Source organism: Athene noctua, chromosome 22, assembly GCF_965140245.1.
Source record: "Athene noctua chromosome 22, bAthNoc1.hap1.1, whole genome shotgun sequence".
In the NCBI taxonomy this organism is placed as follows: Eukaryota; Metazoa; Chordata; class Aves; order Strigiformes; family Strigidae; genus Athene; species Athene noctua.
This window is the reverse complement of record NC_134058.1, coordinates 4,121,557-4,149,147: the sequence shown is the minus strand read 5'-3', so window position 1 is coordinate 4,149,147 and position 27,591 is coordinate 4,121,557. Positions and strand designations below refer to the sequence as shown.

The window sequence follows — 27,591 nt, the reverse complement described above, 5'->3', positions numbered from 1 at the left end:
GTATTTATAGACCAATCTGGGTTTTCCTTTTAATGGCTTCCATAAAAAGCTCATTATTCCCTTCACACAGTCACTGACTGATTTACATGCTTGTCCTGTCCCTGGGCGTATGCTCCAGTTTGGGTAGCCCTGAGCGACACACTCGCACTGTCTGCTTGTTGCTAAATGACTCTGACAGCAGTCTGGCTGTGACACTGCTCTGATCCTTACACCAGGAACTTGTCTTTTGGGGAGATGGTGAGGAGAGAGGAGAGGCGGTCGTCAGAGAAGAAAAGATCACTTGTGTTTCTGCAGGTTCTGGCAATACTGTCATCTCCTGGGAGCTGCAAATTCTCTGTCATTCCTGGCGCGTCGACCTGGCCGGGCAAGGGCTAGAGTGGGTGCAGATGGTACGTAGAAGGAAGTCACTGCAGAATAAACAGTCTGCGAAGCTGTTACCTGAGCCAGGGGTACCACTGAAAGATAATCTGGAACCGGACTTGTGTCCGGTCAGGCTGAGAACAAGGAAAAGAAATCCCGTGTGAGTTCCTCAGAGTGACACAGGAGGGTCTGTGTGGAGGCTGCGTGGGCACACACCTGCGCTGATCTCCACTTGCCTTGGCTTAATCAATGTCCTGTGTCTTCTCTCCTGCAAGCCCTGACATTCCTCCTTTTGCATATTGGATTTTTTTTTCTTTATTGTAGGGAGGGGCAGAGGGTTGGGACAGTTTTATGGCAACTGTATTGATCAGTAAAATTTAATATAATCCCTGCACTTACTGTGTGATCGTTAAGGGGATGGAGAGCCAGTGAAACATATTTAAAAAGAAATATTTTTCAGTTTTATTTCCTCTCGTGTTCTTCTCTTCCAAACCTGGCATCAGTTTCTTACTTTGCATCCCTTCAAAGGCAATCATACATTTTTGACCGGGTTTTCCCAGTTTGCCTTTGATTTGATTAAGTATTAGGAAAGGACTTACGCAGTCTGATCTGGTGGTAGATTCATTCACCACTTCTTCAGCTGCCTTGCAGTTTCTGTATCTACGCAGTTTTACGTCTACTGAGACTATCACTCCCTCTTTTTTATCTTGGCTATATCTAGAACTCCTGTTGCTGAAGTACCATGTTGCCTCTCGGTGTCTAATGCCTCCCACTCACACAGTGCCCCTGAGCATCCCCATGTGTGTGGAGAAGAGCAGCACAAAGCAGTTAACTGCCATGCCAGCAGAGTCTGGGCAGGAAATTGGAGTAGAAAAATAACAGCTTGAGTTTCAAACTTGTGCTAAATATCCTAACCACTGCCTTTTTTGGGTACTGTTGAGTGGTGCTGCACCACAGGTGAAACACCTCCTCTGCAGAGTGACCTGCACTTTTTTATGCCTGATATCAAGCACTGAAAGGTTATTGTATGTGATCTTGAGGCTCAAAGCATGGGCAGAGCCATCCCTGCCTGCCAGCAGGAGGGACAGTCTCCAAGAGGCACACAGGACTCATTCTGCCTCACCCTATGAGGAGGATAGATGGGGCATGGCATTTTGGTGAGGTTGCTTTGCCTCCTTGTTTCGGAGAGGGCTGCACCAAACAGGGAGGCAGCCACTATTGAAAAGGATTTAAATTTTGACCAAATTTTCTCCTTGCCCTCTCCCTCCCCCTCTGTGCAATCACTTTTTGCAGTCACTTTGAGCAGCGTGTTGCGAGATCACCAGACCCTGCGGGCGCCTGGCTGCCTCTGCTGGACTCTGACACTGATTTATATTTTGGTTAATTGTCTCCATCCATTAGTCTCCTCATCCTTCTCCTTGTTAAAGATGCAGTTGCTACTAATGTCTGTAAATGAAACACATTTAAAAGGCATTGCTCCCAGTCTGAATCTGGCTTGGGTTAACAACCACTGGAAGCTGCCACCTCCCGAGGATCTCAGGGGGTTACGTCTCCACTCGGGTGCCCTACGGGGCCAGGGCAGCCCAAGCTTTTGTCAGCACCTCTCTGCTTACCTTCACTCAAGGGGCCAAGAGCCAAAGGGGCCAAGAGACTGAGGTGTCTGCTTCATTTGTCTAGTCCCCTCCGTAAGTCACTTCATGCTGAATATGCTGGCTGCAAAACCAGGCTGGGAAGGTGGCCTTCAGCAGATGTAAGGGACTAGTTTGCTGGGGCTATTTGAGATTGAGGACCGTTGGCTGGAGGGAGGGTCCAAATGCTGCTCAGCATGAGGACCAGAGGACAAGACAGGACCAGAAGGGTCTTGGAGCAATAGCTGCTGGCTTCAAATGCTGCCAGTTGGAGGCTGATGGTGCAAATGTTGCTCAAAAAAAAAGATTATTGTTCCCAGAAGTCAGTCACACAGGATTGCTGCATGTCTGGTTACCACAGCCTCCCCAAAAGGGCTTGCTCCTAATTCATTTATACGTCCCAAGGGACGGGCACGGTTAGCAAATCTGACAGTTCAGTGGCAGTCCCTGTGATAGACTTCTCCTTCCTTCAGCACAGGTTGTGGCTCATTAGCCAGACCAGATGACGTTGCTCATGCAGTGTGTGCCAGAAATGATAGTGCTGCTGGTTTAGGTGGTGTCCTGCAGGTGCTTCTCTGCAGACTCCGCAGATGAGTCAATGGATTACTGTGGCATCTCGTCCCAAACAGACACCTTCTGTCTGGGTGACGTTTCCACCCGTTGTTGATGTGGCTGTCTCTCCCCTTGGGTGCCTTTTCCTGTAAGCAGTGCAGCTATCAAATGACCACTGGTGGACCATTACGCTGCCGTTACAGAAAGCCTCATCAGAACAACCAGTTTTGGGGGAGACAGAGGACCGGTTAGTTCCATTAAATATAGACAGTGCAGCAATCAAAGCATTTGTAGAGAACATTAGCAATGTGGTTTCTTTTCCTCCAGTGGTAATTTTTGCAGCCGTTAGTTATTAGTACATCTCATGGCTGCTTTGCAGAGCGGGCTCCTTGTGTCAGAGCATTAGGATGTGACAGTGAATTTTAGACTGTCAGCTCTGATCTGGATCTGAGCTGCACATTGTCCTGACTTTACTCCCAGAGTCCTGCTCACTGGGAGCCTGTTCACTGGGTTTTGCGCGTGAGGTTTTAGGATGAGAGAGATTTTTTACGTTGTTTTTCAGACCTAGGGTGGAACCTGTGGCATGTGCCTCCTATGCTGGGCTCCCCTGCAGTTTTCTTTTGTTGCCAGTGTAACAGATCAAGTGTACAGTGTTTTCAGAAATACCCTCCAAGGTCAGGTAGCCATTTTGTTAGAGAGCAGCTTTCGTTTCATGTTCCATCCAGGTAAAGGAGCCATTTGGACTTGGCCTTTAAAGCTTTGTGGTTGCTGTTTACAGCACGTGTGGCCTGAGTTGTGGCATACTAGTGAGCTGCTCAGTTGGTTGTGGCTTAGGCAAAACCCTTATCACAGCTTTCCTGCATTCCTGGTAAATGGATCTGTTGCTCCCGTGCCCTTTCTTCATTAGGATTTGAAAATTGCCCAAGCCATAGTAATATCCAGCCACTTCTCCAACTGTTGCTTTTGGCAGCAAGACAGAGCCTAGTGGTGGGATGGGAATCCTGCTGGGTGGAAAGCAGCTTGCAGAAGCCGAGGACATTCTTGTCAGTGGATAAATGGGTGAGGAAAAGGCAGGATAGATATATAGCAGGTTTGGTGGGATGGTTACCTCTCCGATGCTAGTGGAGCACCATAATAAACAAGCACCTACACGTCACTACCACCAGCTTTACTCCTTGTTAACGTGTCTTCCTTATGAGCCTGGGTTCATGACAAGGTCTGTGCCACTTGTGGCTGTTCTCAGAGCTGCAGAGTTGGCCTTCAGGAAGTCTGCAGTGCTGTTAGGTAGCTGCTGCCTTTACTGGATTTCTTGGTAGGAAGGACATCTTTGTGAAGATGGGATCTCACTCCTTTATTAGCAGTCATCACACACTACTTTGCCACACAAGATCCTCATCTTTTTTAAAATTTTACTCCTTGCCACAGGTAAGTATGATGTTGCAAAAACAGGATGATGGATTCAAATAGAGACTGAGCAACAGCACATCAGCTGTAATTGAAAGCAACAATAGGAGTTTATCTTTACTAGACATGTTTAGATTCACTCTTCAGATATAGGATAGGGTGAATTTTAGCTTTTTTAGATTGAGGTTAAATGTGTATTGGATTTGAAGTTCAGACTCAAAAATCTTGCAGTGCTGCAAGATCTTTTTGAAAACTTTGCCCATCAAAAGAGCAGAAAGACCTGGAAAAACATGTCTTGTGATCAGAGCTTCGATCATCCTGAGCCAGGTATCAGAAGAAAGGGTTTATGAGACTGTCAGGAACACTGAATCACTTCCCAGTTTGAAAACAAATCTGGATGTGGCCAACCAGCCATGTGCCCTCTGGAATCCCTGACAGTAAGTATTCATTTTTTTTACCCTTCAATTTACTGTAAGAGCAAAACTTGCTGCTATGAGATGGAAGTGCCCAGGCAGTCATGCCTCAGAACATGTTCCCCAGTACCACATACCTGTATTACTGTGGGTCCCCAAACCATTAATTACCAAAACCCATGCAAACTGAATGTTGCCATGGCAACCTGCAGCCCTACAGAAGGCCATTTGTCTCCTCCTTGACCTTTCAGGAGATCTGTATCTTGCTCAAGCCCCCTTCTCTAATCCGGTTTTTAAAATATAATATTATGCTACTGGAAGGGATCAGACCTTTAATCTGATTGTGTGTGCATGTGTCAGTGCATGTATGGGGGACTGCCTGCATTAACAGGCACCCAGCGGCGGCTCAGAGACAAGACAAAGGAAAAGCAGAGTGTGACTCTACCCTGCTGGGACTGCAAGTGAGCACCTGGGTGGAATTATTGGCTTCAGCACACAGAGGGGGGAATCCTCTACATGGGAAGGACCAGCCCTCTCCAATCCCCTTAATGCGGGCACCCTCCCCCTAAGGTCATGCAAGAATTGTGCTTTTGCTGATGAGGGCTTCAGAGGGGATGCTCTCACACCCAGTTCAGGTTCCCTTACCCCAATTCTAGGTCCCTGTCCTCAGTTCCATTAGTCGTGGTGCCAGACCAAGCAGCCAAGTTTTAGGCATTGCTACATGTGTGTTGGTATCCCCAAAGTGTGTGTTGTTAATCTTGACCCGAGGTCCTGCAAGCTGGATATTCTTTTGCCTGCTGTATTCCCTCTGAGGGAAGGACCTTTATTCCTGCACTGGCTCTGTCTGCTGGAGTCCTGGGCCCGTGAGTTTGTTGCCTGGTCTGTATATGACAGGATTACGTGTATGACAGGATCTCATGAAGTTCAACAAGGCCACGTACGAAGTCCTGCACATGGGTTGGGGAAATTCCAAGCACAAATCCAGGCTGGGTGAGGAGTGGCTGGAGAGCAGCCCTGAGGAGAAGGATTTGAGGGTAGTAGTAGATGGAAAACTGACTGTGAGCCAGCAATGTGCCCTCGCAGCCCAGAAAGGCACCCGTGTGCTGGGCTGCACCCAGAGCAGGGTGGGCAGCAGGGTGAGGGGGGGATTCTCCCCCTCTGCTCCGCTCTGTGAGACCCCCCTGCAGTGCTGGGTTCAGCTCTGGGGCACCAACAGCAGAAGGACACGGACCTGCTCGAGCGGGGCCAGAGGAGGCCATGAAGGTGCTCGGGGGGGCTGGAGCCCCCCCTGTGAGGTCAGGCTGAGAGAGTTGGGGGGTTCAGCTGGAGAAGAGAAGGCTCCGGGGAGACCTTAGAGCGGCCCCCCAGGGCTGAAAGGGGCTGCGGGAAAGGGGGGAGGGATTCTGGATCAGGGAGTGCAGGGATTGAACAAGGGGTAATGGTTTTAAACTGAAGTTGTGGCTGCCCTCTCCCTGGAAGGGTTCAAGGCCAGGTTGGACGGGGCTTTGGGCAACCTGGGCTGGTGGAAGGTGGCCCTGCCCAGGGCAGAGGGGTTGGGACTAGATGGTCTATAAGGTCCCGTCAACCCAAGCCATTGTGTAATTCTCTGGTTACTGTGATCAAGTTACGTGGTATGTAAACCCAGAGGAACAAATAGCCTTTTCCCCAAGAAACTTGCTGTGTTTTGAAAACATTGTCCTGTATTGCGAGCAAGTTGAACCCACAGAGAATACCCTGTAACCTGGGCTGAGGGAGAGGGTCTCACCTCTGTGCTGGATTGCACCTCTTTTACAGGGTATGAGGGAGCAAAAGTCCAAAGCTGATAGGTAGGGGTGAAGAACTGAGGAATGGGGCTGAGGAGCTGGAGACCTGTTAGTCAAAGGGAACTGAAACACGGGGCGGAGGGCTAACACTGGCCACCTGGCAGCCCAGGGACTGGGTGGGCACTGGCTGAGCCCAGGTGCTCCCCATTTCACACAGGTGATAGCTGGGTGATGGGGCTGCTCTGGCGAGGGGAGTGCATTGTGCTGGGCTCAGTTTGCCTTCCGAAGGAGGTATGTGGTTGGTTAAATTTTTCAAATAGTTATTTTCTGTGATAAAACATGCTAGGCTGTTTCTAGGATTTTTATGGCAAAGGGACAAGGTAGAGCTGAGGTAGATTCTGCCTGCCTTGTGTTGTAGGGCTGGTGATTGTGGTTTGGCTGAGGTGTTCCCCTCAGGGCTGAGGGGTAGGGGAGGGCCTGGGCAGGGCTGAGTTGTGAAGGAGTTTGGCCAGGCTGGAGTTATAACTCATGTTTTGCAACTTTCGGTATAGGGACCAGGCAGATCTCACAAAGCCTTTGGTAGTGCTGTGTCTTTTGTTCTCCTGTGGGGCCAACCAGCAGGAGACAATGTGGTTTCAGGGCTGGGAGTGCAGTCGCAGTGCTGCGGTCTGAGGTAGCAAGTGTGCAAAAGCAGGTAACTTCTGAAAATTGCAGGTAGCTGGGCAGAGCCCTTCCTGGTTAAAGTGCTGAGTGACTGATGGAGTACCTGAAGAACTGAGACTCAATTAAAAGTTACTTTCACTACCTTTATTAAATGACATTGGGATGAAAGCAATTAGTTGGACTTTGCTCAGTGGAGGGTCTCTTGTAAAAATTATGTTTGTTTACTCTCATGCAGTCATGGATAATTTGGAAGTGGCAGAGTTGTCAGCTGTAGAACCAAAGCTGGTATTTTATTCTGTTGATCCAACATGGTGGTAGAAAGTCCTCTGTGGTCTAAGCAGAGCCTTACACAAGTGTGTCCTTTAATTAGAGTCCACACAGTCATTGGAGTCTGGCTGTGGCTGTGTGGGGCTGTATTTGCTGGGGCCAGCTTGGCCTACAAGATTTTAAAAAAAAAATGCTTAAAAGTATTCACCTAAGCAGAAGGGTATCTCATTTTTTCCTAAGAAGCTCTGGTTACCATTCACTCCTCTCATACTAAGACCGAGCCTCAGCTATAAGCTACCTCCCATTGTGCCAGGTGTAGAACAAGCCCAGAACAAAAAGGCTTCAAACCTCCCATGCACTAAGACAAAAGGAACAACTCCTGGGGACAGTCTGATGTGTTAAAAGCTGTCTCTGCCTCTTTGCCTTATCTCTATAATCTTTCTTCCCTTTCCTCTCAGTGTCACCTTGGTGTTCAGTTTGCCTTCTGCAAAGGTATTCCAGCAAAGTCGTGTTTTCCTGGGATCCTGCCTAATTGTTCAGGTAGCCTGAGTTGAATTCAAAGCCTGTAGAGTGTACCCATCAGCCCTGCGGTACCTGCTCACGTGTGGAGTTACGACTTGCTCACGTACCTTTGCGTACCCATGATGATTTCAATTTTAAGGCCGTGGAAAACTTCCTAAAGCCACAAGATTGTTGGGGTAGAAAAATACCACTTCCACCGTGGTAACGTTTCCCTCCACATAACTCCCCTGATTTTAGTTTTCAGTGGATATATTGTGGTGTTCTGCACTTTTTGCTTTTTGGAGAGTCAAGTCATGTTAAGGAGTTGCTACGCTCTTTTCCAGAAAGAGAGATAGTTGCGTTTTAGTGGTGGAAAAAACAATTCCTTCTTGTAGCTCTCTTAATGTGTTTACGTATCGGAGGTGCTTTGGGCTCAATTGGGATGCAAGACGCTCTGCAAATGTGAAGATGTAATTATCCCATTTTTCTCTTCCTACTCCCTGCCTTTCCCTCTGCACTTCTGGCTCATCTCCTCCGCCCTTTCCTGAGCATTGTGCTGATGGCAGCGTTTATCTGTATTTGTCCTCTGTCCCTGACATCCAGTTATTGATTGGCATGATTAAAAAGAACTGATAATCACTTCACATTAATCCCATAAATGACTTAAGACACCAAAATATTTGCATAATGCATCTTAAAGGTGGCAGCTAAAAGAGGATAAGACCCAAAACTGCTTGGCACAGGAGAAATGGGCTTCCCACTCACCTGTGGGCTTGCTTAAGTAATTAGCCTTCTGCTTGCATAAGGAGGAATCTGAACTGGTTTAGCGGAGGAAGATGCAATGGGTGCTCAAAGGCTTTGAGATCCGAGCATCCTCTCATTGCTGAGATTGGGGGTGGGGGCAGCGTGCGGGGGGAGCAGCAGGGAACATGACAGCGGCTGCTGAAATGCGAGTCTGTTTTTGTCTGCTACATCTTGCGAAAATCTGGAGCCAGACGCCCGCTGAAAGTACCTCTGTCTAAAGACTTTCTGTCATAAACTTATCTGATTAGCAGAGAGCTAGACGACAGATTAGCCCCTGCTTCTGCACTAGGGATGGGCTCTCTGGAGCAGTTGAGCAGATCTGCTCCTGTTGCCAGTGCTGATAGCCTGTAGGTGGGGGTGCAGCAGGTGGGGAGGAGGTAAGGGGGGATAAGAGGGGGGATATTTAAAGGAAGATCATTGCTAGGTAATTCTGCAGATAATGCACCCTCCGTGTTGTCCTGCTGGTCCCAGGTGAGGACTCTCTCCTCTGCACCAGTGAGTTGGTGGTCATGTGCTGTGTGTCACAGCAGCACAGACTGGGTGCTCTTGTCGTGTGAGTAGAGGTGGAGAGGGAGCTGTGGATGTGGGAGGGAGGGCAGTGTTTCTAATATGTATAATTTTTTGTAAGTGTCTCGGGTTCTTCTGGCTGTCATCTTCCATTTAGAAAGAGGGGAGGAAGAAAAATAGCCACATTTAGCTTGGGGCAGGCACCTTGTGCTAGAAGGATGGGTGATTTAATACATACCACAAACAAACAAAAGGGAGACATTCCAGCATTTCTATTTAGTATCATGTATACGTTTTAGCTTGTTCTTCCTCTTCAGTGTTTGTGTATCATTTTTTCAGAAATATTTTGCAAGTGGATAGTGGTTTGCAAGCAGAAGCATTTGCCAGCTGAACTGCAGTATCTGCTACAGTGAATGTCTTTTTGTGTTCTCCCTCTCCATAGAAGGGGGGGGAAGAAAAAAAAAAAAAAAAAGACTAAACTAGCCTACTTAGCAGCAATCTGATGCAAGGATAACAGGCAAAATAATGCTGAACTGCTCTAATGTATTCTTTTTTCCCAGAAGGAAGAGAGCATTGTTTCAGGATCTGTTAGAATGAAGAGTTGAAAATTAGTTTTGTAAATAAATCTGTACTCTCAGCTCTGAGTAATGCTGATGTCCGGGTTCATGGTGGGTTTCTCTCTAAAAAGAAAAACTATTATTCAAGTAAATAAAGTAGCCTTGTGTTCCAACAGTGATGGAATGGAAAAACTTACTTTTTTTAAGAATAGAAGAGTGGCAACTGATAGAAAACTATCAGTTATTTCAGTTCAAGTTTCCTATTAATTCTGGAATGGATCTGCCAATTCCTACACTTTCAGTTTTTCCATCTGAGATGTAAGTTCTGGCCCACGCAAGTTATATCTGGCAAAACTGAAATCAGGAGCTCTGGCAGCTGCAGAGTCCTTTATGGGAAATGAGAGTGCAGTTTGGGAAGCGCTTTGCACTTGGTCTCCGCTCCCCAAAACCAGAGGAGGTTACCTAGGAACCTGATGGGTAGGAGGGGGAGAACCTTTCTTGAAATACAGCTGTGTCAGGGGCAAACAAAAGAGTCTTGCGTGCGCACACGCGTACGCTCATACACACAAAAATCAATTATGTGGTGGCAAATAGGATTTCCTTAACTTGGTGCTTTTCTGCTCTGTTGCAGCCGTGATAACGACCTTTCCACTATCATCTCCAACCTGCATCAGAGCCGTCAGCTCGTTATGCCAGAGACCCAGAGCCGCTGTGAATTCAAGAGAAACAGCATCGACGTTGGCTTAGGAGCAGCAGGTAAGCAACTGGAGCAGGTTGTGCTGGTTTGGGTTTGTTGACTTCCCTCCTTTCTCTTTCACTCCCTCATTTGTTCATGTTTTCAGCAGCTTTTCCGTGGCTGTTTGTGTTACACTTTGGAGCGAGCTATATGAAGGCTTTTAATATTCTGGCTCAAGATTAACATGGAAAGGATTTCATGGTGATGTTAAAGTCCTTTTGAGATCTCAGCCCTGTGTTATTCTCAAATCTAGCGGTCTGTGTTAAACTACTGGCAAAGGAGCTTGCGCCAGCAAAGAAGTGAAATGTCCCCAGGGTTAGTGTCAAGTGAAGCAGAAAGACCTTGCTGAGAGCATGGTTTGATTTGTGATTTCATTAATCAGAGGTTCCCCATGCTGCGTCTGTGCCTGCCAACTCTTTTGAGACCACGGTTGTTTGGTTTCGTAGTGCTACCTGGCTTTTGTGGGAGCTTTGCCTGGTTTCAACTTAACGTGGTGAAACCAGAAGCGCTCCTCTTGGATCCTGCACTGTGTCAGTAAGGGAGGGAGCTGTGGGCAAGGATGCTTTGGTGATAGATATGCATCAGTCCACAAGTGAGGCACTGATAATAAACTAGAGGTCTGCTTGTTGCTTGCAGAATCTACGATTTGCTTTGGATTATAAATAAAAGTTGCACAAGAACTGGGAGTTATGCTAGTTTTTATATTGAGCGATCCCTGTCCCTCTAAATCAGAACTGGATCTCTCTCTGTGTGGTAATGTAGGCCTTTCTTGAAAATCTGCATGTTTGTGGTTTTGTTCGTATTTTCTTATAAGTCGTTCTATTGACTGTATAACTTAACCCCGGCTCTGAAGGGAACACCACATGTAATATGCTTTGGGAATATCTTTGGAGGATATTCAGAAACATGACAGGTACCTGGTTTGCCTTTTGCATGAGGCTTGACCCCTTTCCAGAAAGGTTCCTCCTGTCTGCCGTGAAATTTTTACTGGGGTGACTACTTTTGCAGTTAAGTGTCCCAATATGTGTTGTGCTGGGCTGGGGGATTTGTGGTACATTTGTAAAGCAGCCGTGGGCAGCTCCCAATCTTTGCTTTCACAGCTGAATCTCCATATTCTCTTCATTAACCAGACTCCACAGCCCCTTTTCCTACACAGCTCTAAGAGCCAGACTGTCCAGAGATAGGTTTTTCTGTATGACTTCGCTTGAGTCTATATGTCTCAGAGGACCCTGGATGTTAAAATGTTTTTTAATATTATTTGCTTTGCAGTGAAACTTCTGGGCTCGATCAGCGTTGCTGAAATTCTTTGAGATCCATAGGATTCCAGAAAGACAAAGGGTACTTTTCATTCCCATCAGTGTTAAGCAGTAGAAAAGATTAGATGTAGAATTCCTCATTCTTACTTGTTAGAATTTATGTTTGAGGTTCTCTGGATAGCTTCTTAACCATAAGAAACGGTAAGAAATATGAAACACAGGCTCTGTACACGTGTTGTAGCAGTGAGGACAGCGGTGCTTGGCTGGGACCTTGATGAAAGTCTGAAAAAGAGAGGACTCATTCACCCAAGAGGCCACCAAGCAAGAGACAGAGCTTTTCAGAACGTGATAGATTTGGTGTGTCTAACAGGAGTTGACCAACAAAAGAGTAGGTGGGGAGATGGTGGGGAGATTAGGTATCTGAAGGGAGAGGGGGCATTGTCATGGCTCCACAGGGACAGTTTAACTCTGTTTTTTCCCTCCTGTCGGGAGCATGTCACTCTCTATGTGCTTGTTTGATTAAAGGAAGACTCATTTGCCAAAGTCTGTGCAGAACCTGTCAGCTCCAACTTTAGAGTCTGAACTGGTACCAATGTCACCACCTTCTGGACGTGCAAGTCAAGGGAACAGAAGCAGAATATGCTGGGATTTGTAGCTGATGCCGATTCTTTGGTTTATGTCTTGGTTCTGTTTGTTTTTACTGGCAGGGGTGGAAGGGGAGAATGGTATAACTAATTGCCACATATATAATTTTAAGAGAATTAGTGTTGGGTTAGTCTAAAAGACTGGCTGTTGTTTAAACCACTTAGTTAAAACAATAAGGGAAAAAGAAATGTGCTCCCAGTTGTCTGCTGTTTGCATTGTATGCCTTTGAGAACAATACTGTGTATTTGGGTTATGAGAATCTCGCTCTCAAAAAGACATTTGGAGATGGACAATGCTGAATAAATTATGTTAATGCCAATATGTTTAAAAACTCCTGCATCGCTCATGACTATAAGGCTGCAGAGCTCTCAAAGTAAGTTGGAATCTGCTGCTAAAATGTTTTCTGTTGCTTGTTTAGCATTTGTGGTTTGAAGTTAAGCACAGAGTCCCAGCCAGTAGAGGCTGAACGCTCCGGAGGCTGCTCTGCAGCTCAGACTGCAAATTCTACGTGGGCAGGGTGAGCGGTGAGTGCGTACTGCTAAAGCAGGATTCAGAAGGGTATGTGGCTTCTGGGCTATCGCTGAGGCTAAGGAGAGGATTGAGAACAAGGGTAGCACAAATGGAAGAGATTTTCTTACTGCAGGGCCCGTGGGGTTAAGAAGAGGGCTGAAGTTGGCAGGATTGCTTGGTTTATGATTAATTCTGTGAGGGAGTTCCTTGATTTATAGTTAAAACCAGGATTAGAGGCAGTGTTATAGTTTTGAACAGCATAGACTGGAAAATGAGAAGTATTACTGGCTCTTTAATGGTCTCTGAAATGCAGAAAGGGGCTGAAAATGATGGTGTCTAGTTAGTTCTGGGGCTTTTATGAGTTCCGGGAGATAGGTGGGACCAGAGTCAGGGTTCAAGAGAGAGCTGGGCTGATGTTCAGGTCACAAGGGGCTGAAGAGATTCATGCATTGCTGGCACATATAAGGCCTTTGATTGGAAGAGCAGCACTGCTATTAACATCCTTGGAAGGCTTATGGGTAATTCTGAAGTGAAAACAGGTCACTTTATGTCAATGGTGATGGTTATATTTGGGAACAGAGAGACTGAAGAGCTTAGTTTGGGACAGCAGAAGCTGAAAGACTTAGAAAATAACTGAATAACTGGGTCCTGAAAGACTCAGGGTTTGGCCCTGACTACACAAGGATTTAATAGCCCACCTCGGTGGGTCTCGTAACCCACAGTGGCGAGCACCAGCTGTTTGGAATGATAAGCCTAGAGGAGGTGCAGTCTTAAGGCTTGGGATAGCTGGGACAAAAAAGTCACTGTATTTAGGATGAGGCCCAGACAGGTAGGAAGACTCTGGAGTCATCAAAACCAAATGGCTGTGCTATCCATTGAATCCCTTAGGTGTGATTAAGACCAGTGTAGTGATTGTGGCTTGTTGGTAAGTTCAGCATCTACGGAAATCTGAGCTAGCGCATCTGAGAGCTACAGCCCTTTACAAAAAATGGAAAGACTCTTATTGCTAATCTGCAGTGATAAAGGGGAAAGGGAGGTAGTTATGTTGCCAGCAAGTAAAGTTTCATCAGAAATGTTGGACAAGAAGCATAATGCCTTCCACCAGTTTTTGAGTACACTGTAGAGGCTCATGAATCAACAGAGACAGAAAGGGACATTTGTCCAAGATCATAAAGCAAATGATGACTGAACAACAGAGCTCAGTTTCCTGCCTTGTCCTCCCTAACTTTTCTGCTAGACCTCTGTGGTGTTGTTCCACCGTACCAGTACAGAATAGATGTGGATTACAGCCTGCTGCTAGAGATTCAGCATATGAGAGATTTGGGGTGGGGGGGTGTGCCCCCCTGTTCGTCTGTGCACTGAAGCAAGACGTCTAGATAAGAATAGCTGACAGCTTAACTCATGTTTGAAGTGTCCCCTGATACCGAACCTTTAAAGGAAATAAAGAATACTGCCAGCAAAAATCTACAAAAAAAAAGCAAAAGTCTGCTCCAACCGGTGCTTCTCAGTAAGACATCTGGAGGCCCGGGACTGGCAGGGGTAACTGAGGCTTTTGCAACGCCAGCAGAAGTAGGTGGCCGAGAGGCGTGTACTGATAAAATCTAATTGCCCTATCGATTGGCTTCGGAGCCACCATCAGCTGTGGTGATGATTGAGATATTCTTATGTGTGTGATGCATGTTAGCTGTATCTCACTGCCCTGGGCCCACTGGGGACCTTAAGGTATTACAGAGATCTCTTAATCATGGAGCAAACTTGCGTGTGTTGGGCTTGCTCTGCGGCACTGCAGATTTATTACAATTACCACTGAGGCACTTGGATTTCCTTAGGTCCCAGGGGGTCCTGGGTTTTGGGAAGAGCTGCTCTGTTTGTAACTCTGAATTTTTAACTGGCTGAGGAAATCCATCTCGCTGGTTTAGGATTTTACCCATCTGCACCCTCTCTCAACTATTCTTCCTTCCTTCTCATCTGGGTTGACTGTTGACAGTCTCAAGTCCTCAGATTTTTAAGAATAGTAAAACCTCTGCGTTCCCTGCCTGGTTTTGTGATGGGGAGTGGAGGCGCTTGTGCTCGCAAAATAGAGCGCGCTGGTTTCTATAGTCCCTGGATAAATGTCTGTTCACCAAATGGTTGTGCAAATTTCAAGTGTGCAGGTGTTTGTTGTTTCCAACGCAGAGTGAAAGAGCAGTAAATTGTTGTGGAGGATCAGAGAATGTAGTGTAAAGGAAAGGCACTTGCCTCTCTGCCATCTCTGTTGCTCTTCATTGATTGAGATGATATCTAGCTCCTCTTTTGAAGCCTTAAGTTATGTCTACACTGGGCTTATATCCAGCTGCTAGGTTTAATCTCCTCCTTCTTCTCTGGTCAGTGTTGGACTTTTATTTATTTATTATTTATTTATTAAACCTGGGGGTAGCTAATCCAGCTGCTGAGAGGTAAGGTTGGCTCTTGGGCAGAGAGATGCTCCTTTGGCAGAGAAGTGAGGTGAGCTACTTCCCCCAAGTGCTGAGAGTCTGCAGGACTGCAGCTGTGGGGAACACATGTAGAGCCTACCTGGAAAAATAAGCTTTGAAGATGCCCAGAGCTCCCAGGCAGTGAAATGTGAAAGGTCTCGCCCTGCCTTTGACCCTGCGGACTTTATTCTTCTGCTGCGTCCTTCTCTTGTGGTGGTGTTCTGCGGTGGAAAATGCTGGAGAATGCTTCCTTGGTGCTAATTAAATCGCAGTCACGGTGGGGATATAATATGCCAAATGGAGGAAGAAAGGAAAAGTACGTATAATGGGGTCTGTACTTCCTTAGGAACATATAGAGGCAGCCTGTGTTGGTGAGATTCAGTAAGAGGCTTAACAACATCTGCAAAGGTACAGCAAGTATGCTCAAATGCCTCAGGGGGAGCGTGCGTGTGGGAGGGGAGGGCAGGCGAGGAGGCTAATGAGAATATAAAAGTCGTTTCCAAATGGATCAGATAAAGGCGAGGCAGCAGACAGGGTACGGCACTGGCACTACAGAGGGGCTTACCTTGAGAGCGGATGATGGCACAAGGCGCTTTTAATCTTAATTGAGAGAGAGACACACACACAAGGATGAGCAGAGCCAGGGCTGCTTGACAAAGGCACAGTAGCAAAGCTGACGGTTTGCACATCAAACACGGATTTAGAGCCCCTTTAAGCAGCTAGTGGTGTGTCTGTAAACAAGTCCAATCCCCTCGATCCAGTTTGGCTGATGCAGTCTGCCAGGGCAGGCGTGGGTGGGGGAGGACGGAGGAGGCCTTGCGGGGCTCCGTGGCTCGGAGAGAAGGTACAGGTGCCTCCCCGCGCGTGTGTGTGTGTGCGCTTTGCACCCTGCTTTAGGATTTGAACCAGCGTTTTGCAACAGAGTCCTGGCGCCAAGGCTCGAAATAATTTTTCTCCTGCAAAACCCCTGTTAATTTCTCCTCTTTCTCTCCTCAAATACCCTCTGTTCTGCAGTGCCAGATTTCATGACTTTCCAGTTGCAGTAGGACTATTTGCATGGATAGAAGTGGAAGAATCAGGCTCACTGATGCTAGAGGCAGGTGGGTAGATCTTCCCTCCCTTCTGCCCCTCGTGATTAGAGGGAGTTGGCTTGATGTCTGAATATTGTCTGAGAGAGGGCACTTAATGGAGACATGACATAATATCTTGCTCCAAACAAGAAACAATTTGCTATGGTTCTGCATATATATTTGGGACTGTGCATGGACTAAAGACCCCTTTGCCAGTGATTAGAGGCTTCTTTGGCTGTGCTGTGGGAAGCAGCAGAAGGGCAGCTTTCCTGTGTTGCAGAGCTTCCAGGAAGTTTGGGCTTTTCCTAGGGCTTGTTGGTCAATGTGATGGAGCTGCCAAACCCTGAGAGCCTTGACCTCAGTGACCAGTAGAGTTAACCTGCAAGGATTCCTGTGGAAACCCCGTGTGATAGGGAGAACATGACATCTGTGTCCCTTGAGGAGTCCTGCTCTGTTGGAGGCCATGTGTAGTTGGTGCTTTTGCAGTCCTGGAGAAATAGTGTTCATCTACAATGTCTCAAAAACACCACGAGAGATCTCTGCTTTCTCCCTGCACAGTTTTTTGTTCTGTATTAACACCTCTGTCTCATCTTTTCACTTGCTGCTCTGTTGACTAAGCAAGGGAGAAGAAGTCTTGGGAGTGAACTGTAAAAAGATTCACGTTTAAGAATTGGGCTTGGAATTTTTATTGACGAGGCAGTGCTTGTTGCTCACACACGTGGATCCGTAGCTGATCAAACTAGTTGTCTCCATTTCTTTGGGCCTACCCCTGAACTCTCTGTGCCTGCCATGGAGGGCTTCCCAGGGACTTCATTTGGCTTTGCACTGAGACCTGAAGCTTTCATCTGCTAAGGAGGAGTTAATATCAGGGGTGAAAAAGCATTGGGATCATGGATGTTCTAGCTAATGGTTAGAGACAGAATCACAGTGAACGGCTGTTTTCTGAGCGTGTGATAATGAGCTAGGATGCAGACATGTTTTCATTTAACAAAGCCAAACAACAACAAAAAAAGCTGCCTTAAATTGAGCAGAAAATCAGCACCAAATGGGCATCTAAGAATTGTCAGCCCAGCCACCTTTGTTTATGCGTTTTACCATGAAAGACAGTTGTTTATCTAGGCAAGATGAGGGTCCAGGCTCTGTCAGTGCCATTCATCCTCCTGGCTTGGGTCTGGAGGACTGTCCTTTTTTTGTGCTCTGTTTAAGTTATTTTTTATTTCTTCTGAAGCTTTGCTGGAGTGGGAAGTAGCCTTTTGTAATACAAATGGAGGTCTTGGGAGGTGAAAGAAAAATGGGAAAGCCCAATGTGGAAGCTTTTGCAGTGCCCTGCAACTGCACTTGCAGCGTAGGTTAGTGCATGGGATTTGGCTGGTGTGAGTGTTAAGGTTTTTTTCCTTGGCTTTGTCACTGCAGGAGGAGAAGGAGCCGAGGCAGGTTAGTGCCCTGTTCTTGGTGTTCAATAAACCTTGCTCTTGGTAGGGATTTGAAGCCTGCTGCTGGCAGGAGGGTTGTAGGATGGCTCTGCAAACGCCTTTGGGAAGATCAGCGATGTGTTTCAAGGTGTATCTCCCTCACTTTGAGAAAAGCAGTGCCACAGCTGGGCAGGGCTCACCACGGCAGCTGAAGTAGCTTGGCCTCCTCCGTGCCTGGTGAGCAGGGCAGACTGGCCACAGCCAGCACAATGAGTCTGTCACTCTGTCCATTGGGTCAGCCACCAAACTCATGACCAGTCCATGTTGTGGCTTTGAAACCAAAATAAATACTGACTCTTTCTTCCCTTTCTTGCAGCTCTAGGAAGAGCAAGATTATCCTGCTTCCAAAAATAACCTCTTCCCCACCCCCTGCTTCCACCTCCTTTCCCAGGTGCCTTACAGGCAGCTAGTAAAGAGCAGAAAACAAATCACTGTTGCGGTGACATCTCACTGATGTTATATATGGAAATCCAGTACAGATTGTAGTGGGGCACCTGACTTGTCCACTCTTGCTTGCTGCTGGGTGGAAGCGTGGGGAGAGGAGGCAGCGTGTCGCTGCTCCTGACCCTGCCACGAGTCAAGCTGGTACTTCAGAGCCGGGGTTTTGACACTGTTCCTGCTCCAGCACGTGTGTATATCTCTGCGTCATCAGGTTTGGATGCTGGGGATTTTAATCCTTCTGCTCATGCTGCACAGCAGGGGTAACGCTGCCCCCCACAAGCTCCCCATAGCTGTGTGTCTGCAGAGCTTGTGCTGTGATTAGATGCCCAGGTAGCGGCACTGGGCTGCTGCTCTGCTCCGTGTTTCTTTCAAGCAATCAGCAGGGTGCTCTCCGGCTCTCGGCTCCGTGAGGGCTCTGCTGAAAGGGAGGGAGAAGTCCTGCTTGAAGAGAGAGGGGTGCAGAGCTGTGAGTGGGGGAGAGGTGTGGTGGAGGACACGCAGGAAGATGTTATTGACCCAGACTTTTGGACTGATAGACTTGAGGGAAGGCCACCAGGAAACCGGAGCTGACTGCAGGGAGTGCTGAGCGTGTAGAGCCCCAGAGCAGTGTGTGACCACCTCTGCCTCTTCCTGAAGCCCTGCCAGCTCTCAGTCCCTGCCTTACAGCACTGCTCCAACACATGTACCCTTTGGCAAAACTGCCCTGGGCTGATCCGGGGTAAATGGGAAAGGCAACCATAACCATTACTGTAATTTGTGAAAGGTCACGCATTGGTTTGGTTTTTTTCCTCCTGCTGGCTCTGCATATACAGGTGAGCCCACGTTTCCCCACAGGGGCACAGTAAAGACCCTCAACTCCTTTCTCTCTGCTAATCCTGTCTGTTGACTTTCTACAGTTATTAGCCAGTGCAAATCGAGGAGGTGTGTGGGGATTCTCAAGGGTTAAGTTGTCTGTATATCACTGTGGGGAACAGCCTCATAAATTAGACCGGAATCTCTCCTGATGATGCCCTCTCTCCAGATGCAAGCTTATGGTTTCATACCTGGTCAGGGGAGTCAGCAGTGCTGCATGCTTCATGTCAGACGTGAACAGGCCTGGGAGGAGCTCTCCTAAGATGGAGGGCTGGGGGTTGGAAAGATTTTTATTAATGATTTGCTGTGAGCAAGAAGAGGGTCAACTGCCTCTTTCATTAATTTTTCAGCTCTGCGCTATCTTTTTGTTCCCAGTTCCTTTTCTTCCCCTTGCTCTTCTCCCCTTTCCTGTTCTTTTCCCTCCTCCTTGCATTTCTTCAGTTCTCAAACCCTTTTTCCACCCTTCCTTTTCCATTCTTAATCCTCATCTCACACACGCACCCTTCTTCCTTGCCATTTCCCCTCTTCTCTTTAGTTCCCTTGTCCTCCTCCCTGTTCTCCCTTCCCCACCCTCCCTCCATCTCCAAGCTCCTCGGGAAGAAGACAATTTGAAGGCTTTCCGCTCTGCTCTCAGCTGAGAGGCTCCTTCCCTCAAGCCAATCAATGGCAGCCTTTCAGCCCCAGTGGGGCTTGGCAAACATTAGATCAATAAGTTATTAGCACCATTCTGTCAGCTGTAATGTGGAGATTGATCGGGGCCGGGGCTCCTGCATGCTGCCTGGCACTTCCCCAGCCTGATAAAGATGACAGATTAAGGGAATAAGAAAAAGGAATTAAGGAGTCTGGCTGTCAAAGCTGTCACGGACTGGAGGAGCGCTGTTTTTTTCTGGGGCTGAATGAGTGCAATCGGACATTTAAATGGTGCTAAGGGTACAGCACCACCAGCAGCTCTGCTGGAAATCACTATCTTTAGCCTTCACTTTTCTAAAGAGAAGCTGGGAGGCTTGTAGAAGGAGCGGCCAGAGGAGGTGGAGCAGCTGTCCTGGGTGTTGGAGGGAATACCAGGTTGCTGGCACAGACCACACGCAGAAGATTCAGCACGTAGGAGCCCGTAGGGAAATGTGAGTGCTGTCCCTGCCACATCACCTTACCCACCTTTTGGCATGATTGGGTGTTGCGTGGTGTTCCCCAGGACTGAGGGAGGTGTCTGTGTCAGAGGAACGATGCCAGTTTTCATAGTTTTTTATCACAGATACATAAATTGAGGCCAAATGACCTTTGCCCATGAGGTTTGTGGTCCCTCAAGGAAAACCTGATCCTTAGTGGAATTGTGCTTAAGTCTTCTGATTTAACAAGCTTCCCCCTTCTCTTGTCTTACTCACTAGAGCATGCTCCTTGCTAGAGCTAGAAAGTGAGTCTCCAAAAGGCCTGGACTTCCAGCCCACCCTCCCAGCCTCATTCTTTAAGTCTTTTCTGGAAGAAAGTGGGGATTCACAAGTCTGCAATTGCTAAAAAGCCTCTCTGCAGCATATAAAATTAATTCAGATCTCTCTCTTAAGTGCAGTATATCCTCTCCATGAGTGTTTTTCATACTATGAATATTTACCACCTTTCTATGGCTTGGTGCATGCTGTAAAAATGAATTTTATAAGAATCTGGGAGACAAGGGGATGCTGGTGCACCTTCTCTAATACACAGCCTCCTTACAGACAGACGGGGGGGTGACTCCAGCATGACCTGCAACCTCCCTCTGTTTCACTCCTTGGGAGTTGAAATATTGGACAGTCCTTTTAGGTGCTTAGCTCCAGGCAAACTGAGCGAGCACAAGGAGGTGGGAAGTAGCAGGATACTGTTTTCATGGTAGGAGGAAAGGCAGATGGCCTAGTGGTTAGAGCTGAGAAAGGGGATGCAGGCTGCTTCTCGTGCCTAGGAAAGGATGGTTGATATGTTATACACTGGGAATATACACTGTCTTGTGTGCTCCTGCAGCTTTCACATACGCTGTGGTTAACTCCCATTTAAGAAGGGGTTAGTGGCACTAGGCCTACCTTTGGGGTGCAATTTTCTGTGTAATGTGTTGAGATCAGTGAGCGATGGTCACTGACAACTCTTGCCTCTTGGAGTTCTCCTCTGCCAAAGTTAAGTTCTCTCAAAGTGTGCGGGAAAGAGAAAAACTGTTGATTACTCAAAATTGCATCCTCCTTGCTTTGTAGTAAGAGATCATGAGTGTGTCCCATTCCTCCCTTCCCTTTGTTTTCTGGTTTTCTTCCTGTTTCCAAGAGCCTCATGTCACAGGGAACTTGAAGTGCGGTGCTTTGGGAATGTTTGGAGATCCCTTGGCCTAGGCTAGGGACAGTCCTGAGCCAGGAGTGCCCAGCTTGCTCTGCTGTTTGTACTATTTGTACTGTCTAGACTGGTACAGCAGCTAGCAAAAGGATGCTTCCTCCCCTGGAGAGCCTGCAATCTAAATCTAAATGACAACCAACAAATAGATATAGATGTGGAGACATAAAGGAACAGCGAGATAACCCAGTGTAATGGGTAAGGTTTGAAGCCTGCTGCCTGCCATGTCCCTGCCCCTGCCATTAAGCTGACCTGCTGGGAGGAGGATGCTGCCTTTATACTGCAGCTGGTTTGACATCCCCTTTGCGGAGACCCAGCAGTATTTCCCCGTTCCTTGCTAGAACTCACCCTGCCCCATGAGCTGGCATGCACATGTATTATTCTAGTATCCCAAGTCCCAGAAGCCCACTGCTTCCCTTCCCCCAGCTTCCCCAATATTTTTTTTTTTCCCATTCTCGTTGCCCTCAGTTAAATTATGGCCCGTTATTCCCATGACCTTGTGCTTCACTCTCTCTTTGTTCCATTGATTCCTGCTGGCAAGGGATGGGGCCGATGTGCAGCCAGATTCCACGCTGCTGTGCGCAACCGACTGCGTGGCCCCTCGTCCGCCAGCCTTTGTTGAGAGCAGCTCTGGGCCTGCTGGGACTAGGCAAGCTGGTGCAGCTTCTTACAAAGGCACAAGCCCATTGCTGGGGAGTAAGTCTCTAGGGTCCCTGCAAACCTGTCACATTCGGCACAGGAACAGACTGAGCAGCAGGGCTGGAGCACCAGAGTTGTTTGAGCAGAGCAGCTCCTCTGGTGGTAGCCTGTTTGTGCCAAAGGAAAGAGGAGAGCTGAATAAACTGAGATGCTGCCAAGACGTTTCAAACTGGTCAGTGGGAATTGTCGTCTCCAGGGTTTAAGTTTGATGGGGGAGTTAAAGAGCAAGGGAGGATGTTTTCCTCTTAAAATAAAGTGAAAAATAATGTGAAAGGAGGTGAAAAAAGGACTCTCTTCTCATTAGATGTTGGCTATCTGAGCCTGGGTGATTTCCCATGTACACTGGCTCAGTTCTCTGTTTACTCAGGACTTCTGGGTCCAAGAAGCTTTCGGAGCAAACCCAACGATATGGATAGAGAGTATGAGAGAGGTCCTGATCTCTTCCCGTTGTGCTGTAGCATAACACAGTGCAGAAAAAATTGGCACAGTCCCTCGGCTGCAGTCAGGACTCTATAGTCCACCCATTTAACAACACTGGGAGGGCAAAAATGTTGTGACGACCTCATATTTGTTTGTTTCCCTTTTCCGGGTGAAACCCTGTGCTCAGTACTGGGACATGGGCTCAGTTCTTGCCCTGCCATTGGTGCAATGTGTGTCCTTGGTGCATCTGCTCTGCTGCAGATTCCCTTGTAAAGAGTGGTGGCAAAGCTCCTCCCTCTTTGGGGAAACCTAGAGCTAGTTTTCTAATCTTCCCAGCTGACTTAGGCTCCCAAGTCCTCTCTTCAAATCTGATAATGAGGCTTGGGATTCTTGGATGTGTTGGTGAACACGACTGTTAAGTCATCCAGCTCTGCTGGGTGCTGGGAGGCTGAGGATTAGAGGCGGCGCAGGACTACAAAGCACTGTTACTTCCAGGTGACATTTCCACCCATGGCCTCTAATCAGTGTCTCTCGAGCCCACAGAGGGCTGTGATTAGATTAAACCCACATTGCCCTGGTTTCTACAGAAGGTGGTTGTATGGTGTTGCACCTGCATCCTTTTCTCTGTGGTTGCAAAGCCAGTGGGTGATAACTTGTGTGTGGAGCCAGAAGTGCTGTCCTCCCCCAGCTGACCTACTTTCCTGGCCTGTCTCTGTTCGTGCTTCACTGTAGAAGTGCAGCAGGTGAGTGCTGCTGGACTTCCTCTTCCCGTGAAAAAGTGTGGAAAAAATCCACTTTGATTTCTAGATCTTTGAGGAAAAAAATCTGACTTTGTTTCCAGAATCCTCCCTGGATCTGTTCTGTGCTGTCTTGTCAGCCTGACAGGAGCCTCGAATGTGATGCAGGGTCTGGAGACCTGCGGGGGGGTTTGTGTGGTCAGGGCAGTGTTGCAGTGGTGGCAGTAAGTGATCAGTATGCTTGGAGCTTCCTCAAGAGCTCCTTACCTGTGTTATTGCCTGGCCCAGCTTCCTAACGTTACGGCTCTACTGATAATGTCTTTCATTTTCAGCTTTAGTATTAAAAACCTGCCCTGATTTGGCTTCCTTTCAACTGAAATGCTTTGCAGAAGGCAGGAAAGAGGAGGCAAAAGCAGGGATTTGGGAAACACACAAAAAAAGCCTCCCCCACCCATCCCTCCCCATCCTCTCTCTAAGGTGGAGTGTTGCCTTTTGCAGGTGCATGGACTGAGCAAACAGCTCTCTTCTGGCTTTCTGGTCAACGAGTAGCAACGTACTCGAAATGCACAACCTGTCTTTGTGAGGGTGGTAAGACATCTAGAAGCTACGCTGCCAACTCATTTGCAAAACATATTTGGTTTTGCTGCTGCAAAGTCAGGGGGAGACGGAGTGTGTGGATGCTCCCATCCCATTGCCTTCAGCCACTGTCCTGGTTCTTTGTGTGTGAGTGCAGGGGGTTCCGTGACTGGCCTGTGGGCACAAAGGGATGGATTTAGAGTACAGGGTCCTGTAAAAGGGCACGTGTTTAGCAGGTGTGAGTGGTGTGCCGAAGCTGTGCACGTGGTTTAAGCTGTAAAGAGGAAAGGATTGGTGCTGTAAAACAAACACATTGCCGTTTAGGTTGTACCCTAGAATCTGTGAGTTTACAAAGTCACTAATGAAAACGTGACCTGCCTCTTCCCGGCTTTGCAGCTAAGAAAGCGAAGAGGGAATATGACGTCTTAGAATGCTGGGCTGGAATTCAGAAGATTGCTATTTCGTCTTGTGCTCTCCTACTGACTCAGGAAATTTGGGGTGGATTGTTAGATCTTTGTGCCTCCATACTGGCTGCTGCTGCTAATTATTCCCTTCTCCTTGCTTACTGTATATCTTGTTGATTTAGTCCCCACACTTCTGGGGAAAGAGGCAGTCTCTGACGCATCCCAGGACTTTGCCTTAAACGGAGAAGGAAAAAAAAAAAAAAAAAAAGGAAAATTTTCATTCTGTGATCTAACTGACTGCCATAAAAACTGCTGGGGGGCAACCCAAATCCAAACTCGGTGTGTGGGATTTGGTGCTTTGGTACAGCGTGAACCTGAGATGCTGGAAGGAAAACGCTGCAGATCGTTCCTAGAGATTAATACACTAATGTGGGATCTCTCTGGAGGGCCAAGTTCAGATCTGGACTGCGAGGCAGTGGGGCCCCTTCCCCATGGACTGTTCACGCAGCTGCCGGCGCGTGTGCCGAGGGGTGGGTGTTGTGGAGGCTGGTGGGGCAGGGGCTGGTGGAGTTGGTTCTGCTTCAGAGAGTTCCTGCGCGATCTTGGTCTTCCCCCTGCACAAGTGCAGGCGGTTGGGAGGGAGATGGGACTTGCAACCTGTCCTGCTGACGTGTGTGGGAATAGCGGGGCATGGTGCTAGTCGGAGCGAATGTCTGCTGGCAGATGGGCGCACGGGGGTGGGAGTGGAACAGCGAGAGAGAAGGAGTGATAGGAGGGTAATGAGGTGCCTTGGCAGAGTTGTGAAATCAAGGAATCTTCACTGCTCATATTCTAACTGCTGTCACATGTAACTGGTGCTTCTGTCACCACTTCTCCCATGGAGTCTCTTCTGCCTGAAGTACACAAGCCCTGTTGGGTTTTGCTGCCTTCTGTCCAGGCTGGGAGGGGCGAGCAGAGCAACGGGACTTTTGTTGTTTCAAAGCCACAAATCCCGGATGAGAACACTTCTGAGGAGGATATATGATCTTGGCCTCCAGCGCTGAGGGTTTGCAGCATCAGACTAACATTTCCAGGAAAATCAACATGAAGAATGAAGCGTTCCGTGGGGAGGGAGCTTGTGACTCTATTTGTGCTGTGTGGCCAGGTACTTCCTAGCTTTGGTGCTGCCTTGGCAAACCGATGCTGTCTGTGGCTTTGGAGAAGTTATTTAAAGGGTAAACTGAGGCAGGAGGATTGATAAAATTCAAATTGTATTGAAAGGCTGACTCAACACCTGGGATGTGAAGTGCTGAGAAAACTTAAAATGCTGTCACTGCCTGACTCTCTCCTTTCCCATCTGCTTTCCAATTGCCACTGCTTTGTTGTATTTACTTTGCTTTTGGTTATGGATGGTAGCAAGCCTCTGCAGTTGTCTCAGAGTGCCAGTTTTGCTAACAGCCTGGGTGACAGGGTCATGGCAAGATAAGATCGGAGGCAGCTTGTGCTCTTTAAAACCTTGAAATGCCACTTGTAACTTTGCAGAGTTCCAGAATTGCTCTTTGGATAAAGGCATTGCCTGGCAGGCTCTGCCCTCGGCACGTTAGCTGTCTGCTCCCGGCACTGCTCAGCCTGTGGCAGCCACAGATCTCTGCTCTGGATCTCTTGATAAATACAATGCCAAGGCAGGAACCTGGGCTTGCTTAGCTGAATTCAAAGTAATGTGGAGTGATTCTGGGTACGAGGGACAGTTGCTTGGCTTAAAATGCCCCCTGGAACATAAATAATTTTGTTGTTCTTATAAATAGCACCAAGGGGGTTTGTAACCTTTCTTAACCAAGACACTTTGGGCAAATTGCAGAAGCTTTGCACGCGTGTGGGCTCACAGGCAGATGCAACATACACTCTACTCAAATATGGTGCTTGTTTGTGAGATTATTTTTTTTTTTCTTTTAAGATGCTGCATCTTTAACAAGCCCTTGATAGATGAGAATTTGATGCTTGCAGTGACAAACAGTCTCTTCCTTCCTGCCCATATGCAACATCATGCTTTCAGTTTCCCCAGCATTATTATGGGAGGATATTGATTTTAAATCTGTTCGGGGATGCTGTAATTGTATATTAGATATTTTGTGTTGGTTTGTAGGGCTGCAGTAATGCAAAAGGCTTGAGTGTTTCCGTACAATCTAGAGGGGGAAGATTGCTAAGGACCTTGAGGTTTTGAAGGAGGAGGGGGGGAGAAGGGGGGGGGAGAGAGATTGAGAGAGAGAAGAGAGAGAGAGAGAGAGAGATACTGTGGTAGGAAGATTCAGAGATCTGTTGTGCTTTTTTTTTGTGTTGTTTTTTTCCTCCCCTTTCTCTCCCCCAGTTGCTTTGCATCAGGGCATGAAAGGAGTGGAAACACCAGGGGGACAAAAGGCAACAGAACAAATGATGAAACTCAGTAAGGAAATCAACTGGATTCAGAATTTATAGCTTTAAAACGTTGCATTGATCAGTGTGCGAATAGTCATTACGTGCTTTTGGACTGCGTGATTAGGAAAGCAGATCAAGGCTCTCAAGATGATGGTTTTTCTTACTTTCATTTTTTTTCCCCTCTGCTTGTAATATATGTGTGCGTATGTGTGTCTCTGTGTGTGTGTGAGAGAGAGAGAAGCAAAATACCAAAGTCTCTCTGGTTGCTTCTGCAAAGAGGAAAGTACAACCTTATCTGATACTCAGGTTTCTCATCTCTCTTCTAGATGAAATTTTAGGCAAGAGAAGAGTATGTTCTCCCAACAGCAGCAGTGAGTGTCCTTTAGAAAGCAAGAAAGCCAGAAGTGAGTCCCCAAAGGGTAAGTGCTGCTTCTCCCTCCCCCATCCCCTTCCCCTTTCTTCTCCTTTCTTAAGAGTGGAACTTAATTGAAATTAAGGAGGGAGGGAAGGGAGGGTTGCGAGAGGCTGTGGTGTGGGAGCTGTAAGTATCCGGCTCGGAGGGTGCATGAAGGAGGCTACCAGTGCACTGTGCTTTCTTTATCTAATCGGAGGGAAGCTTGCAGGGTGAGAAAGGGATTGCCTCTTAATTAGAATAATTGCTTTATGATTAAAAAAGCAAGCTGCAGCTTTTGAGGTGGATTTTAGGGGTGTTTCTACTTTTCAGGCAGAATGTCTTGATTACATGTTTAATATAAAAGATACACACAGGCTTATCATGCTGGCATCTGTTCCTTTAAAGGGAAAAAAAGAAGCCTAGCAGGGAGAATAGGGCTGCCTAGTTCTTTCTTATGCATTTATGGCACTGTTCCTATAGAGATGGAATCTGCAGAAGGTTTCTCTTTTTAGGGATTTTTAAATTATATATTTTTTTTTAACCTCCTGATTTGTCTTACGGTTCTTTTCTGTAAACATGATTTTTAAACTTTCTTTACGACTGGCAAAGTGGAATGGGTAATGGAGCCTGCAGTTAATGAGTTTGTCTCAAGGTTGCCTAAATGAGGTTTTGCAGGCCATTCACTTAAAGGCTTTGTTCTTAAGTTCAGACTAATTAGCTGTCAGTAATACCCATCTCCGTCACTGTGCCTAACCTCCACTTTTTGGCCACTA

At 47.4% G+C, this 27,591-nt stretch overlaps 1 protein-coding gene across 6 annotated transcripts in view; it reads left to right on the top strand.

The window, feature by feature from the left end:
* SAMD11 (sterile alpha motif domain containing 11) overlaps positions 1-27,591 on the top strand; it is a 127,543-nt gene that overhangs the window by 61,327 nt on the left and 38,625 nt on the right. For all 6 annotated transcript variants that reach the window (XM_074924572.1, XM_074924573.1, XM_074924574.1 and 3 more), the window contains 2 exons: positions 10,051-10,175; positions 26,751-26,843. In XM_074924572.1, the coding sequence (XP_074780673.1) occupies positions 10,051-10,175; positions 26,751-26,843 (218 nt within the window). The remainder of the gene's footprint in view (positions 1-10,050; positions 10,176-26,750; positions 26,844-27,591) is intronic.